This window comes from Colius striatus, chromosome 7 (assembly GCF_028858725.1).
Source record: "Colius striatus isolate bColStr4 chromosome 7, bColStr4.1.hap1, whole genome shotgun sequence".
NCBI classification, from domain to species: domain Eukaryota; kingdom Metazoa; phylum Chordata; class Aves; order Coliiformes; family Coliidae; genus Colius; species Colius striatus.
This window is the reverse complement of record NC_084765.1, coordinates 40,590,322-40,610,302: the sequence shown is the minus strand read 5'-3', so window position 1 is coordinate 40,610,302 and position 19,981 is coordinate 40,590,322. Positions and strand designations below refer to the sequence as shown.

The following is a 19,981-nucleotide window of genomic DNA, read 5'->3' as shown; positions in this document are numbered from 1 at the left end:
GGGTTCCGGCGGGGCCGCGGCCGCGTCCGGGCGTCCCGGGCTCCGCGGCGCTCCCGCCACCGCGCTATGGCCGCCGCCGGCCGCCGCGACGTGCCCGAGCCGCCCGACTTCGGCATCCTGAAGCGACTGGCGCGGGACCAGCTCATCTATCTGCTGGAGCAGGTCCGGGCCGGGCGGCCGTGCTGGGAGCGGGGATCGGGCTCGGCGCCGGGAGGAGGGCGCCGGCGGGGGATGGGGCGGTGGCGGTCCTGGGTCCCGGAGGGATCCGGCGCCGGACGCGGGGGCTGGGAGGGGGCGGCCCTGGGCGCGGGACGGGCTCGGGAGGGGTCCAGTGCCGGCGGGGTCGGCGCCCAGCCCCCGGGGCAGTCCGTGTCGGACGCGCGGGCAGCCGGAGGGTCGCCGGCCCCACGCCGCGCCTGCCCTCAGCTCCCTGGCAAGAAGGACCTGTTCATCGAGGCCGACCTGATGAGCCCCCTGGACCGCATCGCCAACGTCTCCATCCTGAAGGTACGGCGGGGCCCGGGGCGGGCGGGCGCTGCCCGCCGCCTGCTCAGCCCACATGCGCCGCCGCCTCTCCCTGCAGCAACATGAGGTGGACAAGCTGTACAAGGTGGAGACGCGGCCAGCGCCCAGCACCAGCGACCAGTGAGTCCCAGCCGCGGCCCCGCTGCAGCCGCCGGACCGGGAGGGACCCCGGAGCAGGCGGCACAAGGGGCCTCACTGCCCTCTCACTCTGTGGTGGCAGGTTCTGCTTCCTCGTCCGGCCGCGGATCAGGACGATGAGGTACATCGCTGGTGAGTGAGTGGCCCGTGGCTCCGCCTGCAGCTGCCTGATGGGGCACTGCCTGCACTGTGTGTGCTGGGGCACAGGATGGGCTTTCAGCAAAGGCTGCAGCTGTACAGACAGCCTGGGGCTTTCCTCTGCCTGGGCGATTCGGGTCCTGTGGAATGTGGGATGCTGCACATCATCGGAGGAGTGCAGCTGTGCCAGTTCAAGCAGAGTTGCTGCACTCTCTTATCCACAGATATTGTCAATGCTGACAAGATGTCAGGGAGGAGCAGGAAGTACAAGATTATCTTCAGCCCCCAAAAGGTCAGTCTGACCTCGCTCTGCTGCTGGTTGTGGCTCGCTCCTTGTCTGCCCAGCCTTTCTGCCTTCCACTCCTTCTGCAGATACCAAAAATTCTTTGTTTCTAACCCAGAAATAACTTATTAAACCCAAACGTTTCAGTGCCTGAGAATGAGCTAGTCTCCTTCATCACCACATCTCTTCAACACGCTCAGAGCCTGGCTAGGCCCTGAGGGTTTCTCCTTCTCTTCCAGTTTTATGCTTGTGAGATGGTGCTGGAGGAAGAGGGCGTCTTTGGTGGTGAGTGGGGGTGTGGTGGCTGCTCCATCCCCTCCCCAAGGGCTTCTGTAGCTCTGAACACCATTGCATCCCAGTACTGGGATCCCTGAGCCTGTGCCTGCCCACAGGCATGTGCACACCACAGCATCTGCACCTCTCCAACCTCTTCCAGAGGAGAGGGGCTCTGGCCACAGATGCCTGCAGGAGGATCTCAGCTCCCCTCTCCCCACACCCCTGTTTGTGGGGCTGTTTCTGTGGGTAACTAGCCTTTCCCTGTCCTACACTCAGATGTCACCTGTGACGAATGGTCCTTCTACCTGCTCCCTCTGGACGAGGACATCATCAGCATGGAGCTGCCTGAGTTCTTCCGTGACTACTTCTTGGTCAGTGGGACGCTGCCCCGGGGGCTGTCAGCCTTTTCCCTGGAGGCTGTCGGGCTGGGGACAGAAGGGCTGATGCGAGACATCCTTCTCCATCCCTTGCAGTCTCTTATCTGCTGTCCTGGGGTGGCTTTTGCTGGGGTTGGCTGTGCTGAGGGGGCTGTGCTTCCTTCCCCTCCTCTGCACGCAGCCCCTCTGTTCTGGCCTCTCTACTCCCTCCTGAGCAGCTTTGGGGTATTCCATCACGTTCCTGTGCATGTTCCTCCTGAAGCCCCAAGCCCAGGGCAGCTGTGTCCGTGTCTGTTGGTGTCCCTGGCACACCAGCCTTCCCCAGCCTGCACAGCCTCACTCCCAGCGTCCCGCTGTCCCTGCAGGAGGGAGATCACCGATGGATCAACCCTGTTGCTCGAGCTCTGCAGTTACTGAACTCCCTGTATGGGCCTTTTGGCAGGGCCTATGGCATCGGCAGGTGTGCCAAGGTATGGCGCCGGTGCCGGGCTCAGCCGGTGCTGGGGGAGCTTGTCTGAGGGGTGCAGCTCACTGGGAGCCAGGCCTCACCAGCACTGTAGCTGTGGGGGCTCGGTGTGGGGGGTCCCTGCTGTGGGGCCTCTGCCAGCCAGCGCTGCCCGTGCTGGGGTTGGGCAGAGGAGCCGCTGCTCGTGGGGTGTCACAGGCAGCCCCTGCCCCGAGGGGGAAGCACTGGGTCTGCTGCAGCCGGTGGTCTCTGCAGGCTCCTTGGCCTGTGTCGCAAGGGGCTGGTGCAGGGGGAGGCTGTGGCTAATCCCAGGCTCTGCCACGCTCTGCCTTCACAGATGAGCTACGAACTGTGGCGGGATCTGGAGGAGGAGAGCGAAGGTGAGAGCCAGGGCAGGAAGCCTGAGATTGGCAACCTCTTCTTCATGGACCGAGGTAGGCAGGAGCAGGGGCACAGCAGGCGAGGCTGGGGCTGCCTGAGGAGGAGCAGGCTGGGCTGGCAGCCCACCAAGGGGGCAGGGGAGCGGGGAGCAGCCTGGGGAGCAGCTTGGGCACTGTCTCTTGTTGCAGACACAGACTATGTGACGGCGCTGTGCTCCCAGGTGGTGTACGAGGGGCTGGTGGACGACACCTTCCGCATCAAGTGCGGTAGGTCCCTTGGGAAGGCGACGGGGTGACACGGGGCTCTGGGGTTGGTGGCCAGCATTGCCGGCCCTAGGCTGTGTGTGCTGCAGCTCGGGCTGTTCCCGACAGGGATGGCCCCAGCGTTGGGTGCTGCTGAGGCTGTCCATGAGGCTGGCCCTCGATCTGACCGAGTGGCTGGATGGGCACCCCCATCTCTGCTGCCCTTTGCAGCAGGGCTGACACGTGGAGATATCATGAGGGCTGGGGCAAGGCAGTTCTTCATCCTTCCCTGCAGGGAGCGTGGATTTTGGGCCAGACGTCACCTCCTCTGACAAGAGTATTAAGGTGCTGCTCAACGCCCAGGACAAAGTGAGTTGTGCTTAGGTGCCTGGGGGAGGTGATGTCCTCTGCCCTGTGCCCAGGCAGCACTGGGAGCACAGGTTAGGATGGGTCACAGTACAGACATGGAGAAGCGTGGTCTGCAGGTGCAGCTGGGCCTGGCAGAGTCCCCATGTGCAGGGGTGTGTTGTGCCAGACAGTGGTGTTTTGGGGATACCCCCTGCTCTGGCTGCTCCTCAGGAAGCATCAGTGCTGCGGTGCCAGGGGCTGTGGCTGCCTGAGCCCTGGTGCCAGCTGCTGCCGTGCTCTCTGCAGGTCTTCAGCCAGATACGGAACGAGCACTTCTCCAGCGTGTTCGGCTTCCTGAGCCAGAAGTCGCGTAACCTTCAGGCGCAGTATGATGTGAGTGTGGCCCTGGCACAGGGGGCACCCGCGGCACCGGCCCCCCGCAGCACACTCACCTCCCAATGCTCCTCCTGCAGCGGCGCCGCGGCATGGACATCAAGCAGATGAAGAACTTTGTCTCCCAGGAACTGAAGGGACTAAAGCAGGAGCATCGCCTGCTGAGCCTGCGTAGGAGCCGGGGTTGGGATGGCGGGGAGGGAGGGAGAGGCCCTTGGCTGCTGCAGTGGGTGCCTGGGCTTGCAGGGAAAGCAGGGGGTGGAAGGGCAGATGAGCGGAGCAGTGGGCAGTTAGTCTGGGCAAGAGTCTGCAGTGGGGCTGGGGGATCGAGTGATGCACTGAGCCTGTCGTGAGGTGTCTGTCTGAAGTGTCTGTCTCTCTTGGCTGTGCAGATATTGGTGCCTGTGAGTCCATCATGAAAAAGAAAACCAAGCAGGACTTCCAGGAGATGATCAAGACTGAACACTGTGAGTGCTGGTCCCTGTCCCATATCTGTTGCTACCTTCATCCCAACCCCCACTCTCCACCCAGTGACCCACTTGCCCCAGACCTGCACAGCCTCTCGCCTGGTGCCCCCTGTACAGCCACAGTCCTTCCAGGCTATTTCTGTTGGGGTGGCTCACAAGGTCCTCAATAAGGGTCAAGCTGCAATCTCAGAAGGCCAATGCATGGTGGGGTAGGCCCAGTGTCGCAAGCCTGCTCCTTCCCTGGGGCTCGGGGAGGGAAGTTGAGCCCAGACTGCAGCTTGGTTGTGTGGTGAGAGCCTTGGGATGAGTGAAGCTGTCCCTTCCCCACCACAGCTCTGCTGGAAGGCTTCGACATCCGGGAGAGCACCAGCTTCATTGAGGAGCACATTGATCGGCAGGTGAGGGGGAGCCCTCTGAGCTGGGGGGACTGCAGGGGCTGCTGCAGCTGCCCTGTCCCGCTGCTCAGCACCTGCTCCCACACAGGTGTCCCCCATCGAGAGCCTGCGCCTGATGTGCCTCCTGTCCATCACCGAGAGCGGTGAGGGCTCTGCTGGGCAGGGAGGGCGGCACTGGGGCCCCCACACGCGGCACAGAGCTCACCCTGCTGCTCCCCACAGGTCTCATCCCCAAGGACTACCGCTCCCTGAAAACCCAGTACCTGCAGGTGAGCTCTGGGGTTCACATCAGGCGTCCCCTCGTAGCTGCCGCTGCCGTGAGGTGCTGGGCTCCCCAGGGCTGCTCGAGCTGCCTCTGCAGGACAGCCCCTTTGCCATGGGCTCCACACGAGCCCCGAGCTCTGCCTGCCCCTGCCCTTTGCCTGCCGGGCTGTCTCCACAGCCTGTGCCTCCCCAAGGAGGTTGCACCCTGCTGCCTTCCCGTGCTGGCACCTGGGGCTGATCCAGCTGCCCCTTCCCCAGAGCTATGGGCCCGAGCACTTGCTGACCTTCCACAACCTCAAGCGCATCGGGCTGCTGACTGAGCAGTCGGCCGGAGAGACCCTGACTGCCATGGAGAGCAAAGTCAGCAAGCTGGTGACAGATCGTGCTGCAGGTGAGGGCCAGCCCTCTGCCCCACGAGTGCCCTGGGAGCCTGGGCTGTGGGGGGCTCTGGGTCACAGTCCTGCCCCTGCAGATGGAAGCGTGTGGCAGATGATGCAGGCACAGCGTGTCCCCAGAGCTGCTGCTACAGCCAGGGCCATGGGTTCTGAGCTGTTTCTCCTTGTCTTGTTTCCCAGGAAAGATCACAGATGCATTTAATTCTTTGGCAAGGAAGAGCAATTTTCGAGCCATAAGCAAGAAGCTGGGTTTGGTACGTCATTGTGGGGCTGCCGTGCTGCCTGCTGCTGCCAGTGGAGCTCCAGTTGGTCTGTGCCCATGCGCATCTCTCAAGGCTCAGCATCCCCAGAGACACACAATGCACAGGGCAGAGCTGCTCCTGCCACCCCAGGCAGCACAGGACAGGGGTCACTGGACTTCTGGGCTGCTCTCATTGGCCCCACTGGCCTGGCAGAGGGTTAGGTGCAGGGGCCAGGGCTCACCGTGCCCCCACAAACACTCCTGCTCCCCTCCAGCTGCATGCAGCTGCCTGTCCCTGTGCAGGGAGTGCAGCTCTCTGGCCTTGCTCCAGGACAGAGGGGGAGCTCCAATGATGCACAGCCCTCCCAGACACCGTGTTTGGGCACTGGGCCGTGGGATGGGCTGCAGCCAGGGGTTTGCTCTGAGGGTCTGCCCCTTTTGGGGGGTCAGTGAAGCCCCGAGTGGGCTGGTCCTGCAACCCCCAGCACTGCCTGTTCCTGCAGATCCCAAGGGTGGATGGGGAGTACGACCTGAAAATGCCTCGGGACATGGCTTATGTGTTCAGCGGGGCCTACGTGCCCCTGAGCTGCAAGATCATCGAGCAGGTGAGCCCCACACATGGCCCCCCAAGCCCAGCCTGCTCACAGGGGCTGGTGGGGTCCTGCTGCCCGGGGCTGGGGCCAGGGCTGGCAGTGTTCTGCAGCTAGTGGGTGCCTCCAGGGTCTTGCCCCTGAGCCCTGCCCCACAGCCCCAGCCTGAGCCCTGCTCTGTCCCTCAGGTGCTGGAGCGCCGGGGCTGGCTGGGCCTGGAGGAGGTGGTGCGGCTGCTCAACGGCAATGAGTTTGCTGTGTCAGGTAGTGCCGGGGCCAGGCTTGGGGCAGGGGGGGCCTAGGGCTGCTGGGTACAACAGGTCTGTGCCTTGTACAGACAGCACCGTGGAGGACAACCCCTCCTGGGAGTCACAGCGTGTCATCCTGGCCGTGTTCCTGGGGGGCTGCACCTTCTCCGAGATCGCTGCACTGCGGTTCCTGGGGAAGGAGAGAGGTAGGAGCTGCGGGGCAGGGGGCGGTGCTGCGGGGCAGGGGGCGGGCAGGGGGCAGTGCTGCCGTCCAGGATCACGGCTCCAGTCCAGCAGTGGTCCAGGGCCGTGCGGCTCGGGGCTGCACTGGCAGAGCCTCTCCCGCAGGCTGCAAGTTCATCTTCCTGACCACGGCCATCACCAACAGTGCCCGCATGATGGAGGCCATGATCGAGGCCAAGACCTGAGCCGCGGCGGGGCGGGGGGCTCAGGCGCCCCCCCGCGCCAATAAAGCTGTGTCCTGGCGCGGATGTGGCCGCTGCTCGTGCTGGCGGGGCGCGGGGTCTCGGGGGGGCTCCCGCGCGCTGTCACGTGGCCGCTGCCAAACACCCGTCGCGCGCCGGGCGGTTGCCGGTTTCGCTTCCGATTGGTTAAAAACCCGCGAGGCGTCTCGCCGCTATTGGCTGGCGTCCGGCTTGGGGCGGGGCCAGCCGCGAGAGCGGCGGTTGTGGGCGGGGCCAGGCGGCACCCAATCAGCGCGCGCTCGGAGGAGAGTTTGAATCGGCGGAGCGGCTGCGGCGCAGAGCGGAGCCGCCGCCATGAGGAGGAGGTGCGGGGCCGGGGGCCGCAGCCGGGGCCGGGGGCCGGGCGGGGGGCTGCATCCGGGACTGGGGCTGGGCCTGGGCCTGGATCCGGGGCCGGGCACTGGGGTGGCGGGCGGTGGGCAGCCGGGGCTCATGCGCCAGCCCCGCCCGGCGGCAGCCCCGCTGACGGCTGTTGGTGCCGCTGCCCTCAGTGAGGTGCTGGCGGCCGAGGCCGTGTCGTGCCTGAACCGCGCCATGGTGGCCCTGCGGGACATCTGGGAGGAGATCGGCATCCCCGAGGAGCAGCGTCTGGAGCGCACCGAGGTGGTCAAGAAGCACATCAAGGTGAGGGGTGGTCGCCCGGGGTACCGCTGCCGGGCTCCACGCCCAATGGACGCTGGGCCCGCAGCCGCAGCGAGAGTCCCCCCGGCCCGGGACCGCGCAGCTCGCCCGGAGCCTCGGCTCAGGCTGCGAGTGCGGGGCCAGCCCAGTGTAGCGGGAGCCGCCGGGGGTGTGTCCGAGGCCCGTCTCGGCCCTGCCGGGCACCTGCAGTGGGCACTACGCTGTCTGCCCCATCCGCAGCCCCCGGCCGCAGTTCTCCAGCTGCGGCCCCGCCGCCGTTCCCGCTCTCCCTGCACCGCCCCTTCTCGCTCTCCATCCCTGCGGGCCGGCCCCCTCACACCCTGACTGTGCCGCAGAGCCTCCTGGACCTGATGGTTGCGGAGGAGGAGCGTCTGAAGGAGCGTCTCCTGAAGAGCATCGCGATGTGTCGGAAAGAGCTTGACACCCTCTGCAGCGAGCTCCAGCTGGACCCCTTAGAGGTAGGATGTTGCTTTTCACTTCCCGGATCCTGCTGGCAACAGGCCTCTGCTGCTGCCTGGTGCCTGCCCGGGAGTATCAGCGAGGCCAGGGCTCACAAGGCAAATACCTGCTCAGAACCCCTTTACCAGAGGCTTGAGACAGATGCAGGCTTTGTGACAACTCGCAGGGTGGGTGCTGAGGGTGACTGTGAGGAGGACAGGAATGTTGCAGCACCTCATCTTATGTGCTGCTGCTGTGTTTGTGCCTTCAGGGGAATGCCTTGCTCAGAACTAGGGTCTGTGTCCCAGTCTTTGTTTCATGAGCCTAAACATGAGAGTTTGGTCTGCATGGGTTGTGAAGAAGAGAACTGACTTCTGGGCTTTTCCAGGTAGAGGAAAAATGCAGCATTCTCCAGATGGAAAAGAACTTGCGCACTCACGTGGAATCAATGTTGAAGCAGAAAAAAGACAGGAAGCAGGAGCTGAAAACCCTGCAAGAACAAGACCGAGACTTGTGTGACATCCTTGGCGCAGATCCCTTCTCCATCGACAGTGTGGCCGTGCCCAGCCTGGATGACCTGGACCGGTACCGGCGCCACGTGGCAGCCCTGACGATTGAGAAGGTGAGCAGGGAGGACCAGGGCTGCGGCCGTGCCAGGGCAGTGCCTGCACTTGCCTGCCAATAATGCTTCTCCGCATCTCCAGGAGCGAAGGAGAGAGGAGTTTGTCACCGTCAGGCGGCAAATCATCCTGCTGATGGAGGAGCTGGACCACACTCCAGACGTGAGCTTTGAGCAGGACGTGGTGTGTGAGGATGAGGAAGCCTTCTGCTTGTCTGAGGACAACATGGCAGCCCTCCAGAGCCTGCTGCAGCGGGTGAGTTGCAGGGGCTGGGCAGGGCTCGTGGTGAGGCTGTGTGTGTTAAGCACCCTGGCAGCGGGGAGAGCCGGGGGGCTGAGCAAAGGGGGCCCTTGGGGCTGTGCTGACCGTGCTCCCTCCCGCAGCTGGAGGCCCAACGAGCCCTGAACGAGGCTGCGTGTGCGGAGCTGCGCTCCAGGATCGTTGCGCTGTGGGAGAGGCTGCAGGTTCCTGTGGAGGACAGAGAGTCTTCTGCAGTGCACATCGCTGGTTCCAGAGCCAAAACCAGGAAAGCTGTAAGGACCATCTCCTGCTCTTGGTGGGGAGGGCTGCAGAGTGGCGGCTCTGGGGTTCCTGCTCCCGTTTGCTTGGAGCAGAGGAGCTGCTTCCAGCTGTCAGGTGCAGGGCGAGCAGCCCAGAGCCTGCTGTTGTGGCTTGAGGAGCTGGAAGCGGTGCTGGCTTTGAGTTAGAAAGTAGTTTAGACAGAGGACAAATCCTGTTCTGTTGCCTTCTCTGAGTCTGTGCTCTGATCTCCTTTGCAGCTGCAGCTGGAAGTGGACCATCTGGAGGAAATGAAGCTGCAGAACATGAAAACTGTGGTCCAGGCAATCCGAGTAGAGCTGGCTGACTACTGGGACAAATGCTTCTACAGTCAGGAGCAAAGGGAAGTCTTCAGCCCTTATTACGATGGTGGGTGCTGGCTCTTCCTGCTCCTTGGCTGCCAAGAAGGGTTGCCCTGGGCTCACAGAGCCCTGGGGTTCCTGGTTGTCTCCTGAACGTGCTGTTTATTGTACCCTCTTCAGAGGACTATACGGAGACCTTGCTTGAGCTCCACGATATGGAAGTCGGGAAGATAAAGGGCTATTATGAAGCACATAAAGAGCTGTTTGAGGCTGTCCAGAAATGGGAGGATAGTTGGAAGCTGTTCCTGGAGCTGGAGGTAGTGTCTGGGCAGGACTGTGCTCTGCCTGGCTCAATGTGGGGTCACTGGGCAGCACATGCTCCTGCTTGCCTGTGCAAAGTGCTGCTGGGAAAGATCAGGAAGGCAGCAGGAACCTGCTGTGGGTGGGCGAGGAGGTGGGATGCTGGATCAAGAGCACTGGTGTGGTTTGCAATAGGGCTGTGCAGTGGGGATGGCCCCTCTAGGGCTGTATCCTGTGGGGTGTGTTGGGCTGTGAGAGTGGGTGGTGTTTGGTTCTTCTCTGATCTCCCTTCTGTGCTAGAGGAAAGCAACTGACCCCAGTCGCTTCACCAACCGTGGGGGGAATCTGCTGAAGGAAGAGAAGCAGCGAGGAAAGCTACAGAAGACTCTTTCCAAGGTAGGTTCAGCCCTGGAGAAGGAGCTGCAGTCCTAGATAGGTCTGTGTAGCACTGAGAAGCGCAGCCCACAAGGCATCTCTGGGTGCAGAGGTGCTGTGTTCAGGAGGGCAGCCTCTACACTGCCCCCCTGTCCTCAGCTGCAGGAGGAGCTGGAGAGCAGGATCCAGGCCTGGGAGCAGGAGCACAAGGGGGCTTTCCTGGTGAAGGGGCAGCAATTCATGGAGTATGTGAGGGAGCAGTGGCAGCTGTACCACCTGGAGAAGGAGAAGGAGAAACAGGAGCGGGTGAGTGTGAAGCTGAACTGTCTCCTGGGCTGCAGCAGCCTCTGCTGCCATGGACTCCAGCCTGGGATTGGGGGGAATGGCTCCTGCCCCGCTCGCGTTGGTAAGAGCAGATGTCTCGCAGCACCTGAAGAAGAGCCGCCAGATCGAGACCGAGATGATGTACGGCAGCACCCCGCGGACACCCAGCAAGCGCCGCGTGCTCGGCCCCCACACGCCCGGCAAAATAAGGAAGGTAAAAACCCTGCCAAGCAGCCCGGGGGGTGCTGAGCCCTGCCTGGACTTCCACCTGGGTTTCGCTGGCGTGGGGCAGCCGCCAGCTCTTGTCTGACACATGCTCTGCTTTTGCCCTCAGCTCAACGGCACGACCCTCTCCAGCGCCACCCCCAACAGCACGGCTCGCTCAGGTTTTGGGGGAACCATCTACCACTCGCCAACAGCTCGGCTGCCGCCTTCCGGAGGGAAGGTCAGGAGCCTCCCAGGGAGTCCCTACCTGTGGGGTGGGCTGGGAGGAGAGGGCAGAGCTTGGGCGGACACAGCTGCAGCAGCCCTCATGCTGTGCTTCGCTGCCTCCCCTGCCCAGCTCCTGGGGTGGAAAAGCACCTGCAGGGCCCTCAGCTGCTGCCATCCTGACCAGTATTTCTGGGACTTGAGGGAGGGTTGTAGGTGTAGGAAATCTTCTCCCAGCCCTGATCATCTTGAGCATTCCCCTGTGCTGAGCCTGCAGCTTGGGGGGCTCTCAAGAAGCAACTGCTGTGTGCCCAGGCTTTGGCCCCAGACCCCAGCAGGCTCCTGGAGCTCAAAGCTACTGTGGCTCTGCAGAGCTACAGAAGCAAAGCTGTCATAGCCCCCTGGCTCTGCCTGCTTCTCACACCCTGTGTGACTCTTGTCCCTGGGCCAGGCTCGGACCCCCAGCTCCGCGGCTGTGAGACCCCCCCATCCCAGGCACAAGGAGCGGAACAAGGAGAACATCTCTCAGCTGAACGGAACCACCCTGAGCGGTGGGTGCACCCCCACAGCCCCTGCCCAGCGTAACCACAGCGTTAATTCTGTTGCCAGCACCTATTCTGAGTTTGCGGTAATTCACCTCTTCTAACACCCCTCCCCTCAGGGGGCTGCAGCCCGGGGCCCCCACGGCCCCACACACAGCTCCTGCCCCTGCCTAAGGCAGCAGAGCTGTTGGCCCGCTGGGAGAGCACGGGATGGAGGTTTGGTGGCTCAGGAGGGCAGGCAGAGGCCCCGAGCAGCCCCATGGGGAAGGGGCAGCACAGGGAACCGCTGATGGTGGGGGCACAGCCATGCGTGTCCTGGGCCCTGGGCACAGTCCCGCTGCCGTGACACAGCCATTCTCCCAAGCTGGGTTTGTCTCCAGCTGCTTGAGCAAAGTGTCCCTCCAGCCCCGAGGTCCAAGGCCCTTGCTGCAGTGTGTTCTGGGCCTGCAGCGTGGTGCCCTGGGCAGCTGTCAGCAGCAGTGCTCTGCTGTCCTAACCCGCTTGGTGGGAGAGAGGAGGGAGGGTCTCCCACTTCCCAGGGAAGGAGAAGCCTTTTCACAGCCCTTTCCTGCTGCTGTGTGGGCTCATTCTGGTGCAGGATGCGGCTGTACCTCCCAGGCTGAGCCCACAGCAGCCCCCTGCCCCACCTCTTTGGGGGGGGATTCAGAGCAGAAGGGGAGCTCTGCTCTCTGCTGATGGCTGGAGCTTTGCTGCCTGTGGCTGGCAGGAGGCCCCTCAGTAGCCTCTGCCCTCCCATCATGATGGGCCGAGCCCAAGCTTTAACATCTTCCCACACCAGAAAGCCATGGGCATCCCTTCCTTGTGGCAGCTTAAGCCTGTGTGTCCCTGGGGCTGTGCCCAGCATTTCCCTGCAGCCGGGCAGTGCTTCAGCCTCAGGCAGGGGAGTGTGATGGAGGCTGTTTCCATGCCTCTCCTATCACCTCCTTGCCCTCCCTTTGTGTGGGGCAGCTCCTCTGCTTCAGGATGGCGCTCTTTAGGCACCAGCTCTTCCTGCTTCTTGGGAGCTGATGGGATCAGAGCTCTTTCTCAACTACTCCATACTAACACTTTCCTGACCCTTCTGAAGCAAGAGGGAGTGGGGAACCCCAGCAGAGGCAGAGCAGCCTGGCCCTCCCCTCCTTGATGTCCTGCAGCAGCTCCTGCCACAAACAGCTCTCTCCCCTCATCCCAGCTCCTGCTTCTTGTTTCCACAGCGAGAACTTTCAAAGGCTTCCCGCTGTGAGAGCAGCTCCCGCATCCTCAACTCCACCACCACCACGGCCTTCTGCTGAGCAGCGCCCACTGGCTGCGTGCCTGGCCCGGAGTGAGTGGCTGCCTGCACTGCCCCCTCAGCTTCCAGCCACGGGCTCTGGGGTGGGGAGTCTGTCCTGCTGCTGGGGGGGGAGAGGGGCACTTTTAAAATCTTTCTTTTATTTGGGGAATTCTTGCAAATGTTTGTGATTAAAGGTTTGTGTACGTGGCCGTGTGACGGTAGCGCAGCGGCTCCTGCCGCAGCCCCCGGGGCTGGTGGGGGTTGGTGTTCAGCAGCAGGGACTCTGTCCCCTGAGCTTGCTCTGGGGCAGATGGGAACTATGTCAGACCTCGGGCCTTTTCCTCTTTGTGGCTGTAGCAATTGTTTATCAGTGTCTTGCTTTCTCAGCACCCAGCCAGCGGGTGTTAGTGGGGGCTGCTCAGCACCCTCACTGGGCCAGGCCCAGGGCACTGGGCTCCTCTCCCACCCTCTTTGCAAGGCTGGAGGGAGGGTGGAGGAACCACAGGGTCCTTCATTGCCAGCAACCCTGACCTGGAGCCCTGAGAGCTGTGCAGCTGCTCTCCTCTGTGCCCTTCTTCCCAGGCAGGGAGGGCCTGACCACATGAAGCAGGACCAACCTGCTCCCTCTGCCTCGGGCACAGAGGACAGCTTCTCCTCCTCTCAGACCTGCTCTGCACCGTCCAGCAGTGCCTGCTGCCCTCCCTGTGCTGGATGAGGATGCCAAGCCCCCTGCTTCAGCACTGTGGCAGTCCCAGGCAGGGCTTGGGCCCCCCTTTGTACGTTGGTTAATGAAGCTCTGTGCCCAATTACAATTGATCTGCACCTTGTTATCACTACACTTCCCCACTGCTTGCTGTTATTTATTCTCCAGGTTCTGGCCCCTTGCTCTGTACCTCTGTATATACTGTTTGTAGGAATAATACATGTCTCTGGATGCAGCTGCTGCTCTTGTTGTCTCTGGGGGGGGGTCTGAGGCTCCCTGGGCCGGGGGGGGGAGGATGGGTGGGCAGGGCTTTAATCCAGGGGGCAATGCTAGACTCTGGCATTGTTCTTGTCCTCACACCAAGCACCACCACAGCTGTTATGGAAAAGCAAATGTAATGTTTGTCCCTGCCCTTAGTTCTTCAACCATCAGGCACCGGCCTCACACTGGGTGTGAGTTGAGGTCACCGGCGCTGAACCCCTCCAGGTCCTGCCCAGGGGCTGCCTGCCCCAGTGCTGAGGGCAGAGCCTGTCCTGCAGTTAGGCAAGAGCAGAGCTCACCTCTGTCTCAGTCCAGGCAACCATGGTGGGGGTCTTCAGGGCCCTCATGGCTCCAGCACGCAGATGTAGGTGGTCCAGGGCCCGCACACCACCTCCTCTGCCCGCAGCCCCTCGGCCACCAGGTACTCAACACGGCGGGGCTGGTCAGAGCTGGCCGTGTCCCCGTGGCCCAGCTGCCCATATTTACCTGCAGACACCACAGCTGTGTCAGGACGGGGCCCGGGGGCTCCCCAGGCCTTTGTGGGGAGTGGGGAAATGTGAGAGCAAGAACTCAGGCTGTAGGAAACAGCAGCCAGCAGAAAGGGAGCAGAAAACAAAAGCTGTTTGGGGGTGCTGGTTGTCCCGAAGCGCAGGCGCCACTTACCCCAGCCCCAGGTGTAGAGCTCACCGCCTCCTGCAGAGGGACAGTGCCCGTCACCTGCTGCCTGTTTTACCCAGCCTCTGCCCACCAGCCCCTGCCCCGGGGGCTGCCCAGGTGCCGCCAGGCACTCACGTGTGAGAGCGGCCGTGTGCCGGGACCCGCAGCTGACGCTGCTGACCTCCGGGTCCTGCGGCAGATCCAGCAGCGCCGGCAGCGCCTGGATGGAGATGAACGCGGCGTCCTCACCGTCCGGCTGCTCCTGGCGCGGCCGCAGCTCGGTGTCCCCTGGGCAGACACGGCTCAGCTCCTGCCAGCAGCCGGGCTGTGCCGGGCTGCCCGTGGCTGCACAGGGGCCCAGGCAGCAGCACCCTCACCTGCACCCGCGGCCTCATCCCCTGCCCGCTCTTCCGCCAGCGCTTTGGACGGCAGCGCCAGCTGCCCCGACTCGTTCCAGCCCCACACGTAAAGGTCTCCGGCCTCTGTGCGGGAGAAGCGCAGCAGGGGTGGGTCCAGGGCACAGCTCAGCCCTGACCCACCTGAGCTCCCCGAGGGCACCAGCACCCACCACACACAGCAGGACCCTGCACTGGCCCCCTGGGTGTGGGGCACGGCCCGTGTGCTGCCGCCTCGACCCCCCGCCCCGGCACAGCCCCTCACCGCTCACGCTGGCCGAATGCCAGCCGCCGGCCGCCAGCGCCTGCATGGCCACGCCGGCCAACGCCTCCACCAGCCGCGGCTGCTGCTCCGGCTCCAGCGTCCCGTGGCCGAGCTGCCCATGCCTGTGGGGACACAGAGACAGACAGCTCCTGCGCCCCGCTGCCCTCCAGCCCCTGCATCTCCCTGTCCCACTGTGAGCCCACAGTCCTCTGCTGCTGCCCCAGACCTCCAGGAACGCCCCCCACAAGCTCCAGAGCCACGTCCCAGTGGTGGGGGCTGCAGCAGGGGCACAGGGCAATCCAGCACCAGCTGCCCACACACAAGAGCCCATGTCATGGTGCAGCAAACAGCACTACACTGAAATGCTCCATGTGCTCATGGAGCCCATCGATCATCTCATTGTCTGTTGGCCTACATAGTGGCAGGATGGGGACCCACACGCTGAGGGGTGTGGAAGGGCAGCCCCTCCCAGCTGCCCTTCCACAAAACAGCTCAGTAAAGGCAAGTACACAAGTAAAAGCAGTAAAAGCAAGTGAACAGCTCAGTCAAGGCAGAAGCCCATAGCACAGGCTGAGCATAGGCTGATCCATGCTCTGGTGAAACGAATCTTACACTGCTGAAGAAATGACTACGAGATGAGGACCTGAAGAGGCTGTTGAAACTAGCCCAGGAGAATGGACAAAGAGCTCTAATTATTGTCCATGATGGTGTGGAAAAAATACACCAGGTGCAGGAAAGTGTTGAGACAGAGACTGTAAATAGTGGGATGCTCTGGATGGTTGCCAGCTGCTACTTCAACAAAATGCTTCACCCTGTTGTTGTTTTACTAATACTCACCCTAGTGAGTTTTCTTTTGCCAGTTGCCCTTTATGTCAGGCTTTGGATGAAACACTTAACCCACACAATAGAGTACTTGTACTCCACAGTCCTCACCACGAGAGTGTGAGGGATATTCCCAATGCCGTTCACATGCCGTGAGCTCCAGTGACTACAGGCATGGGGTGGAATAATCACTGGAAATAATTTGGCAATTAAAGTTCTATTAAAGATCTGGCATCTTTCACACTTTAAGGAAAAGTAGAAGATGGAAAAGGGTTCCAGGGAGCAGTGCAGCTGTGTGCAAGAAATTCATCCCACAGCAGTTCCCTGGGCACCCAGTGCCAAGGCTGGGACAGACGGGACACTCCACAGCCAGGTTGAGAGTTACTGCAGGAGAAGGGAACTGCATGGTACCACGGAACTGATAAGCTGCATGTTTGGTACCCTGAGATTGTCTTTTTTTTTTACAAACTGATGACCTTTGAACTTTGCTCATTATAATCTCATTACAATCTCAGGACATACCTCCATCCCAAAAGCCACCTGCCTCCAAGGTGCCACCACCCCTCACTGCTCTGCTCCTCTGCATTTCTATTAACCTATACCTTTAAAAGTGAAGTGAGATGATTTTACACCAATCCTAAGGAAGGTCTGTATGACCAGAGTCACTCGAGCTCCACCCTGAAGGTAAAAACACTATAAAATTGGAATAAGGGAGGCCGTTAGGGAAGACACCATTGTAAAACTCCATCACTGACTGCCTCTGACTCCTGGGATCAGTCCATGGCCTCCACAGAGATGCCTTTGGGTAAGACCTGGATTATACCAAGTGCTCACTCAGGAAACTCAGAAGCCTCTCTCTGGAGTCACTTCTCTGATCTTGTGCTGCATTAACCATCACCTCCACGAGCTTTTGCACAGTGCACCAACTCCCAGTGGTCCATCAGCACCTGTATGACCTGTGGCCTCAATAAGCTGCACCACTCGTTCAGCTGGGCATACAGGCCTGTGCCTGGGTGCCCCCACACTCCCTGTGTGAGCCCATGGAGCGACTGAGCTGAGCGTGCAGCAAGTGCACCGTCAGCACAGCCCGAATCGGGTGAGGGTGATTGCCACTGGGCTAATGGTGCTAATTGGGCATCACTCAGGGTCTAAACCCAGACACTCCCAGTCCCTCTGACACCTGAGGAGGAGCTGGAACACAAGGTAGGTATTGTCTGCCAAATTACCTTTTAATGCAACAAGATCAGCCCAGGTACACCAGGCTGAGGCTGCTTAGTGGTGCTGTGAGAAATGCTGGGTTCAGGTACAAGTTGCATAACTTGGACCGATGGAGAAGTGTGAGGATGGCCCAGTGCCCCTCCATCGCTCTGCTCCCCCTCCTCCCTATCACACCATTGGCCTGAGCGTGGTGTAGGAGAGCCAAGCCAAGGGAAGCCCCCCTGGGTGCCCCTCCAGGGGATGTCCCTGTCCCTCGGGGTGCTCCCCTGCCCTTGGCAGTGCTGGTCCCCCACACTCTTTGCTGTGCCCCCACTCCCCCAGCACCAAGCAGCATGGGAAGGCACGGAGGGACAGACCTTTACAGAATCTTAAGAATCACGGAATCTCAAGGGTTGGAAGGGACCTGGAAAGCTCATCCAGTCCAACCCCCCTGCCAGAGCAGGACCCTCTAGAGTAGGTAACACAGGAACCCATCCAAGTGGGTTTTAATGTCTCCAGAGAAGGAGACTCCACAGCCCATGTGGGCAGCCCCTTCTAGTGCTCCCTCACCTCAACAGGGAAGAAATTCTTCCTTGTGTTTCTTTGACATCTCTTCTGTTCCAGCCTGTACCTATTGTCCCTTGTCCTATAATTGGCCATCACTGAGAACAACCTGGCTCCAGCCTCCTCACACCCGCTCTTTATGGATTTGTAAACATTCATGAGGTCTCCTTCAAGCTACAGAGCCCCAGGTCCCTCAGTCTTTCATCCACTCTATCACCTCTAAGGCCCTGTGCTGAACTCTCTCCAGCAGCTCCCTGTTCTTTTGGAACTGAGGGGCCCAGAACTGGACACAATATTCCAGATGTGGTCTCACGAGGGCAGAGTAGAGGGGGAGCAGAACCTCTCTCCACCTACTGCCTGCAGCCCTTTCAATACACCCCAGGATGCCATTGGCCTTCTTGGCCACAGGGCACATTGCTGGCTGCTGCTCATCCTGCTGGATGCTCATCCAGCATCCTCAGGTCCCATTCCCCCCTCAGGCACTGCAGAAAGGCTGTAGCTCAATGGCAGTTGTACCAATACAATAACCAAAATGCCTTGTCATTAATTGTAGCTCAGTAATTATATGCAACACAATGAATAATAACTGGATCAAAAAGCAAGTATGCTTACCAGTCAATTAGTTTACTGATCATGTAATCCCTTTATTATTGTTCTGTGCTGACTGATCAGTCAACACCACAGAGACTTAAAGTGAGCCTGTCCTCCACATGCAAGCTAACCGAGCCCTGAGATCACATCCCCTCTGAAATTCTCTCACTGCATCCCCTCTGTGCTCTCCACATCCTCCCCAGCATCCCTTTGACCACCCCCAGCCTTCTCTCTCCGAGCCTCTAGCACATGCAGCCCCTGCTCCTGCGCAGACCCAGCACACGCAGCTCCCGTTCCCGCGCAGCCCCCGTTCCCGCGCAGACCCAGCACACGCAGCTCCCGTTCCCGCGCAGCCCCACCACACGCAGCCCCCGTTCCCGCGCAGCTCCCGTTCCCACGCAGCCCCCGTTCCCGCGCAGCCCCCGTTCCCGCGCAGCCCCACCACACGCAGCCCCCGTTCCCGCGCAGCTCCCGTTCCCGCGCAGCCCCACCACACGCAGCCCCCGTTCCCGCGCAGCTCCCGTTCCCGCGCAGCTCCCGTTCCCGCGCAGCCCCAGCACACGCAGCTCCCGTTCCCGCGCAGCTCCCGTTCCCGCGCAGCTCCCGTTCCCGCGCAGCCCCCGTTCCCGCGCAGCTCCCGTTCCCACGCAGCCCCCGTTCCCGCGCAGCCCCCGTTCCCGCGCAGCCCCAGCACACGCAGCTCCCGTTCCCGCGCAGCCCGCAGCACACGCAGCTCCCGTTCCCGCGCAGCCCCAGCACACGCAGCCCCCGTTCCCGCGCAGCCCCCGTTCCCGCGCAGCCCCAGCACACGCAGCTCCCGTTCCCGCGCAGCCCGCAGCACACGCAGCTCCCGTTCCCGCGCAGCCCCCGTTCCCGCGCAGCCCCCGTTCCCGCGCAGCCCCCGTTCCCGCGCAGCCCCAGCACACGCAGCTCCCGTTCCCGCGCAGCCCGCAGCACACGCAGCTCCCGTTCCCGCGCAGCTCCCGTTCCCACGCAGCCCCCGTTCCCGCGCAGCCCCAGCACACGCAGCTCCCGTTCCCGCGCAGCCCGCAGCACACGCAGCCCCCGTTCCCGCGGCCGCTCACCTGCCGCTGCCCCAGGCGTAGACCTCCCCGCCGGCGCCCAGCGCCAGGGCGTGCTCGTGTCCCAGGGCCAGGCGCCGGGCCCGCAGCCCCGCGGGCAGAGCGCCGAAGAAGGGTGGCCGCGGCGTGGCGAAGCCGTCGGGCAGCAGCGGCAGCGGCGGGGCCGGGCCCGGGGGCAGCGCGCGGCTCCAGGCGGGCGGCCCCCGCAGCCCCCGCGGCCCCCGCACCGCCGCCTCCCGCCGCCAGGCCCCGGCCGCCGCCGCCCGCCGCAGCACCAGATGCGTCTCCGAGGGCAGCGCCTCGGACCAGCCCCGAAGCCGCCGCCGCCGCCCCGCGCTCCGCAGCTCCAGCCCCGCTCCTGCCGCGGCGGCACCGTCAGCGCTGAACCGCTGCGGCGGGGGAAGCCCGGGGAGCCGGTCCCGCGGGGCTGGGAGGATTTGGGGACGGGGACAGCCCTGACGGCTCGGCACTGTGCGGAACAGGACACCCCGGGGGCACCGAAACCGCCGGGGAGCTTCGCGGGGGCACTGGGAGGAGGAGGGGACGGGGACAGCCCGGGGGAACCGGCAGCGACGAGGAGGGGAGAGTACCCGAGGGAACGGGACACGCCGGCGGGACCGGCTCTAGCGGGGATGGGGACGCCTGGCAGCGGGGACCGGGGCAGATAGGGCAGCCCGAGGGGAGCGGAGCCGCTCGGGACCCCGCAGCCGGTACCGGCTCCTCGGACGGGCACGGAGCCGGGACGGGGGCCGCGGGCGCTCACCGGTCTCCACGACCACGTAGCTCCAGGCGGGCCACACGCGGCGGATGCTGCCGGGACCCGGCTCCAGCCGCCGCGGGCCCGGGCCCGGGCTCGGCTCCCCCGCCGCTTCCTCCAGGCTGAAGCCGAACACGAGCCAGGCGCGGCGCGGGGCCGCCATGGCGGGGCGGGACGGGGCGGGACGGCGGGGCGGGGCGGGGCCGGGGCCGCGGCGGCGCAGCGACGGACA

General features: G+C 62.9%; 3 protein-coding genes across 8 annotated transcripts; 2 read left to right on the top strand and 1 right to left on the bottom strand.

The window, feature by feature from the left end:
• The first annotated feature begins 16 nt into the window (after positions 1-16).
• VPS33B (VPS33B late endosome and lysosome associated) lies at positions 17-6,658 on the top strand. Of its 3 annotated transcripts, none has more exons than XM_061999572.1 (23): positions 17-162; positions 427-507; positions 584-645; positions 746-795; positions 1,026-1,093; positions 1,324-1,369; positions 1,637-1,731; positions 2,103-2,207; positions 2,541-2,583; positions 2,773-2,850; positions 3,122-3,195; positions 3,481-3,567; positions 3,648-3,738; positions 3,960-4,034; positions 4,368-4,432; positions 4,518-4,572; positions 4,652-4,698; positions 4,952-5,084; positions 5,269-5,342; positions 5,833-5,934; positions 6,108-6,183; positions 6,257-6,373; positions 6,516-6,658. In XM_061999572.1, the coding sequence occupies exons 1-23, from the start codon at positions 67-69 to the stop codon at positions 6,593-6,595; spliced, it is 1,800 nt and encodes a 599-aa protein (XP_061855556.1). In that variant the 5' UTR covers positions 17-66; the 3' UTR covers positions 6,596-6,658. The 3 variants fall into 3 exon arrangements, with proteins under 3 accessions (XP_061855556.1, XP_061855555.1, XP_061855557.1); XM_061999571.1 differs by having other exon boundaries at positions 2,541-2,637; XM_061999573.1 differs by lacking the exons at positions 17-162; positions 427-507 and having other exon boundaries at positions 607-645; positions 746-784; positions 2,541-2,637.
• Positions 5,145-19,921, bottom strand: RCCD1 (RCC1 domain containing 1). Its single transcript, XM_061999577.1, has 8 exons — positions 19,756-19,921; positions 18,996-19,350; positions 14,737-14,858; positions 14,428-14,558; positions 14,212-14,335; positions 14,083-14,112; positions 13,719-13,905; positions 5,145-10,163 (listed from the first exon to the last, which is right to left on the bottom strand). Exons 1-7 carry the CDS (start codon positions 19,910-19,912, stop codon positions 13,763-13,765), a joined length of 1,062 nt encoding a protein of 353 aa, XP_061855561.1. The 5' UTR covers positions 19,913-19,921; the 3' UTR covers positions 5,145-10,163; positions 13,719-13,762.
• PRC1 (protein regulator of cytokinesis 1) lies at positions 6,775-13,389 on the top strand. Of its 4 annotated transcripts, none has more exons than XM_061999568.1 (14): positions 6,775-6,957; positions 7,144-7,276; positions 7,630-7,752; positions 8,121-8,354; positions 8,437-8,607; positions 8,736-8,885; positions 9,132-9,279; positions 9,393-9,529; positions 9,813-9,908; positions 10,047-10,193; positions 10,315-10,425; positions 10,546-10,656; positions 11,092-11,268; positions 12,397-13,389. In XM_061999568.1, the coding sequence occupies exons 1-14, from the start codon at positions 6,947-6,949 to the stop codon at positions 12,472-12,474; spliced, it is 1,827 nt and encodes a 608-aa protein (XP_061855552.1). In that variant the 5' UTR covers positions 6,775-6,946; the 3' UTR covers positions 12,475-13,389. The 4 variants fall into 4 exon arrangements, with proteins under 4 accessions (XP_061855552.1, XP_061855554.1, XP_061855551.1 ...); XM_061999570.1 differs by having other exon boundaries at positions 11,092-11,191; positions 12,397-12,517; XM_061999567.1 differs by lacking the exon at positions 6,775-6,957 and having other exon boundaries at positions 7,062-7,276.
• Positions 19,922-19,981: the final 60 nt, after the last annotated feature.

Excerpts from the sequence above, each read along its gene's own strand:
- RCCD1 (XM_061999577.1), bottom strand. The coding sequence starts at position 19,912 with ATGGCGGCCCCGCGCCGCGCCTGGCTCGTGTTCGGCTTCAGCCTGGAG. Across the intron at positions 14,336-14,427 it reads GTGCTGCTGCCTGGGCCCCT|CAGCCGGACGGTGAGGACGC; the intron begins GTGCAGCCACGG and ends CCGCGCCAGGAG. Across the intron at positions 13,906-14,082 it reads GCTCTACACCTGGGGCTGGG|GTAAATATGGGCAGCTGGGC; the intron begins GTAAGTGGCGCC and ends TGGTGTCTGCAG.
- VPS33B (XM_061999571.1), top strand. The coding sequence starts at position 67 with ATGGCCGCCGCCGGCCGCCGCGACGTGCCCGAGCCGCCCGACTTCGGC. Across the intron at positions 508-583 it reads CCAACGTCTCCATCCTGAAG|CAACATGAGGTGGACAAGCT; the intron begins GTACGGCGGGGC and ends CTCTCCCTGCAG. Across the intron at positions 4,035-4,367 it reads GATGATCAAGACTGAACACT|CTCTGCTGGAAGGCTTCGAC; the intron begins GTGAGTGCTGGT and ends TCCCCACCACAG.
- PRC1 (XM_061999567.1), top strand. The coding sequence starts at position 7,085 with ATGCGCCAGCCCCGCCCGGCGGCAGCCCCGCTGACGGCTGTTGGTGCC. Across the intron at positions 7,277-7,629 it reads TGGTCAAGAAGCACATCAAG|AGCCTCCTGGACCTGATGGT; the intron begins GTGAGGGGTGGT and ends ACTGTGCCGCAG. Across the intron at positions 11,269-12,396 it reads GCACCTATTCTGAGTTTGCG|CGAGAACTTTCAAAGGCTTC; the intron begins GTAATTCACCTC and ends TTGTTTCCACAG.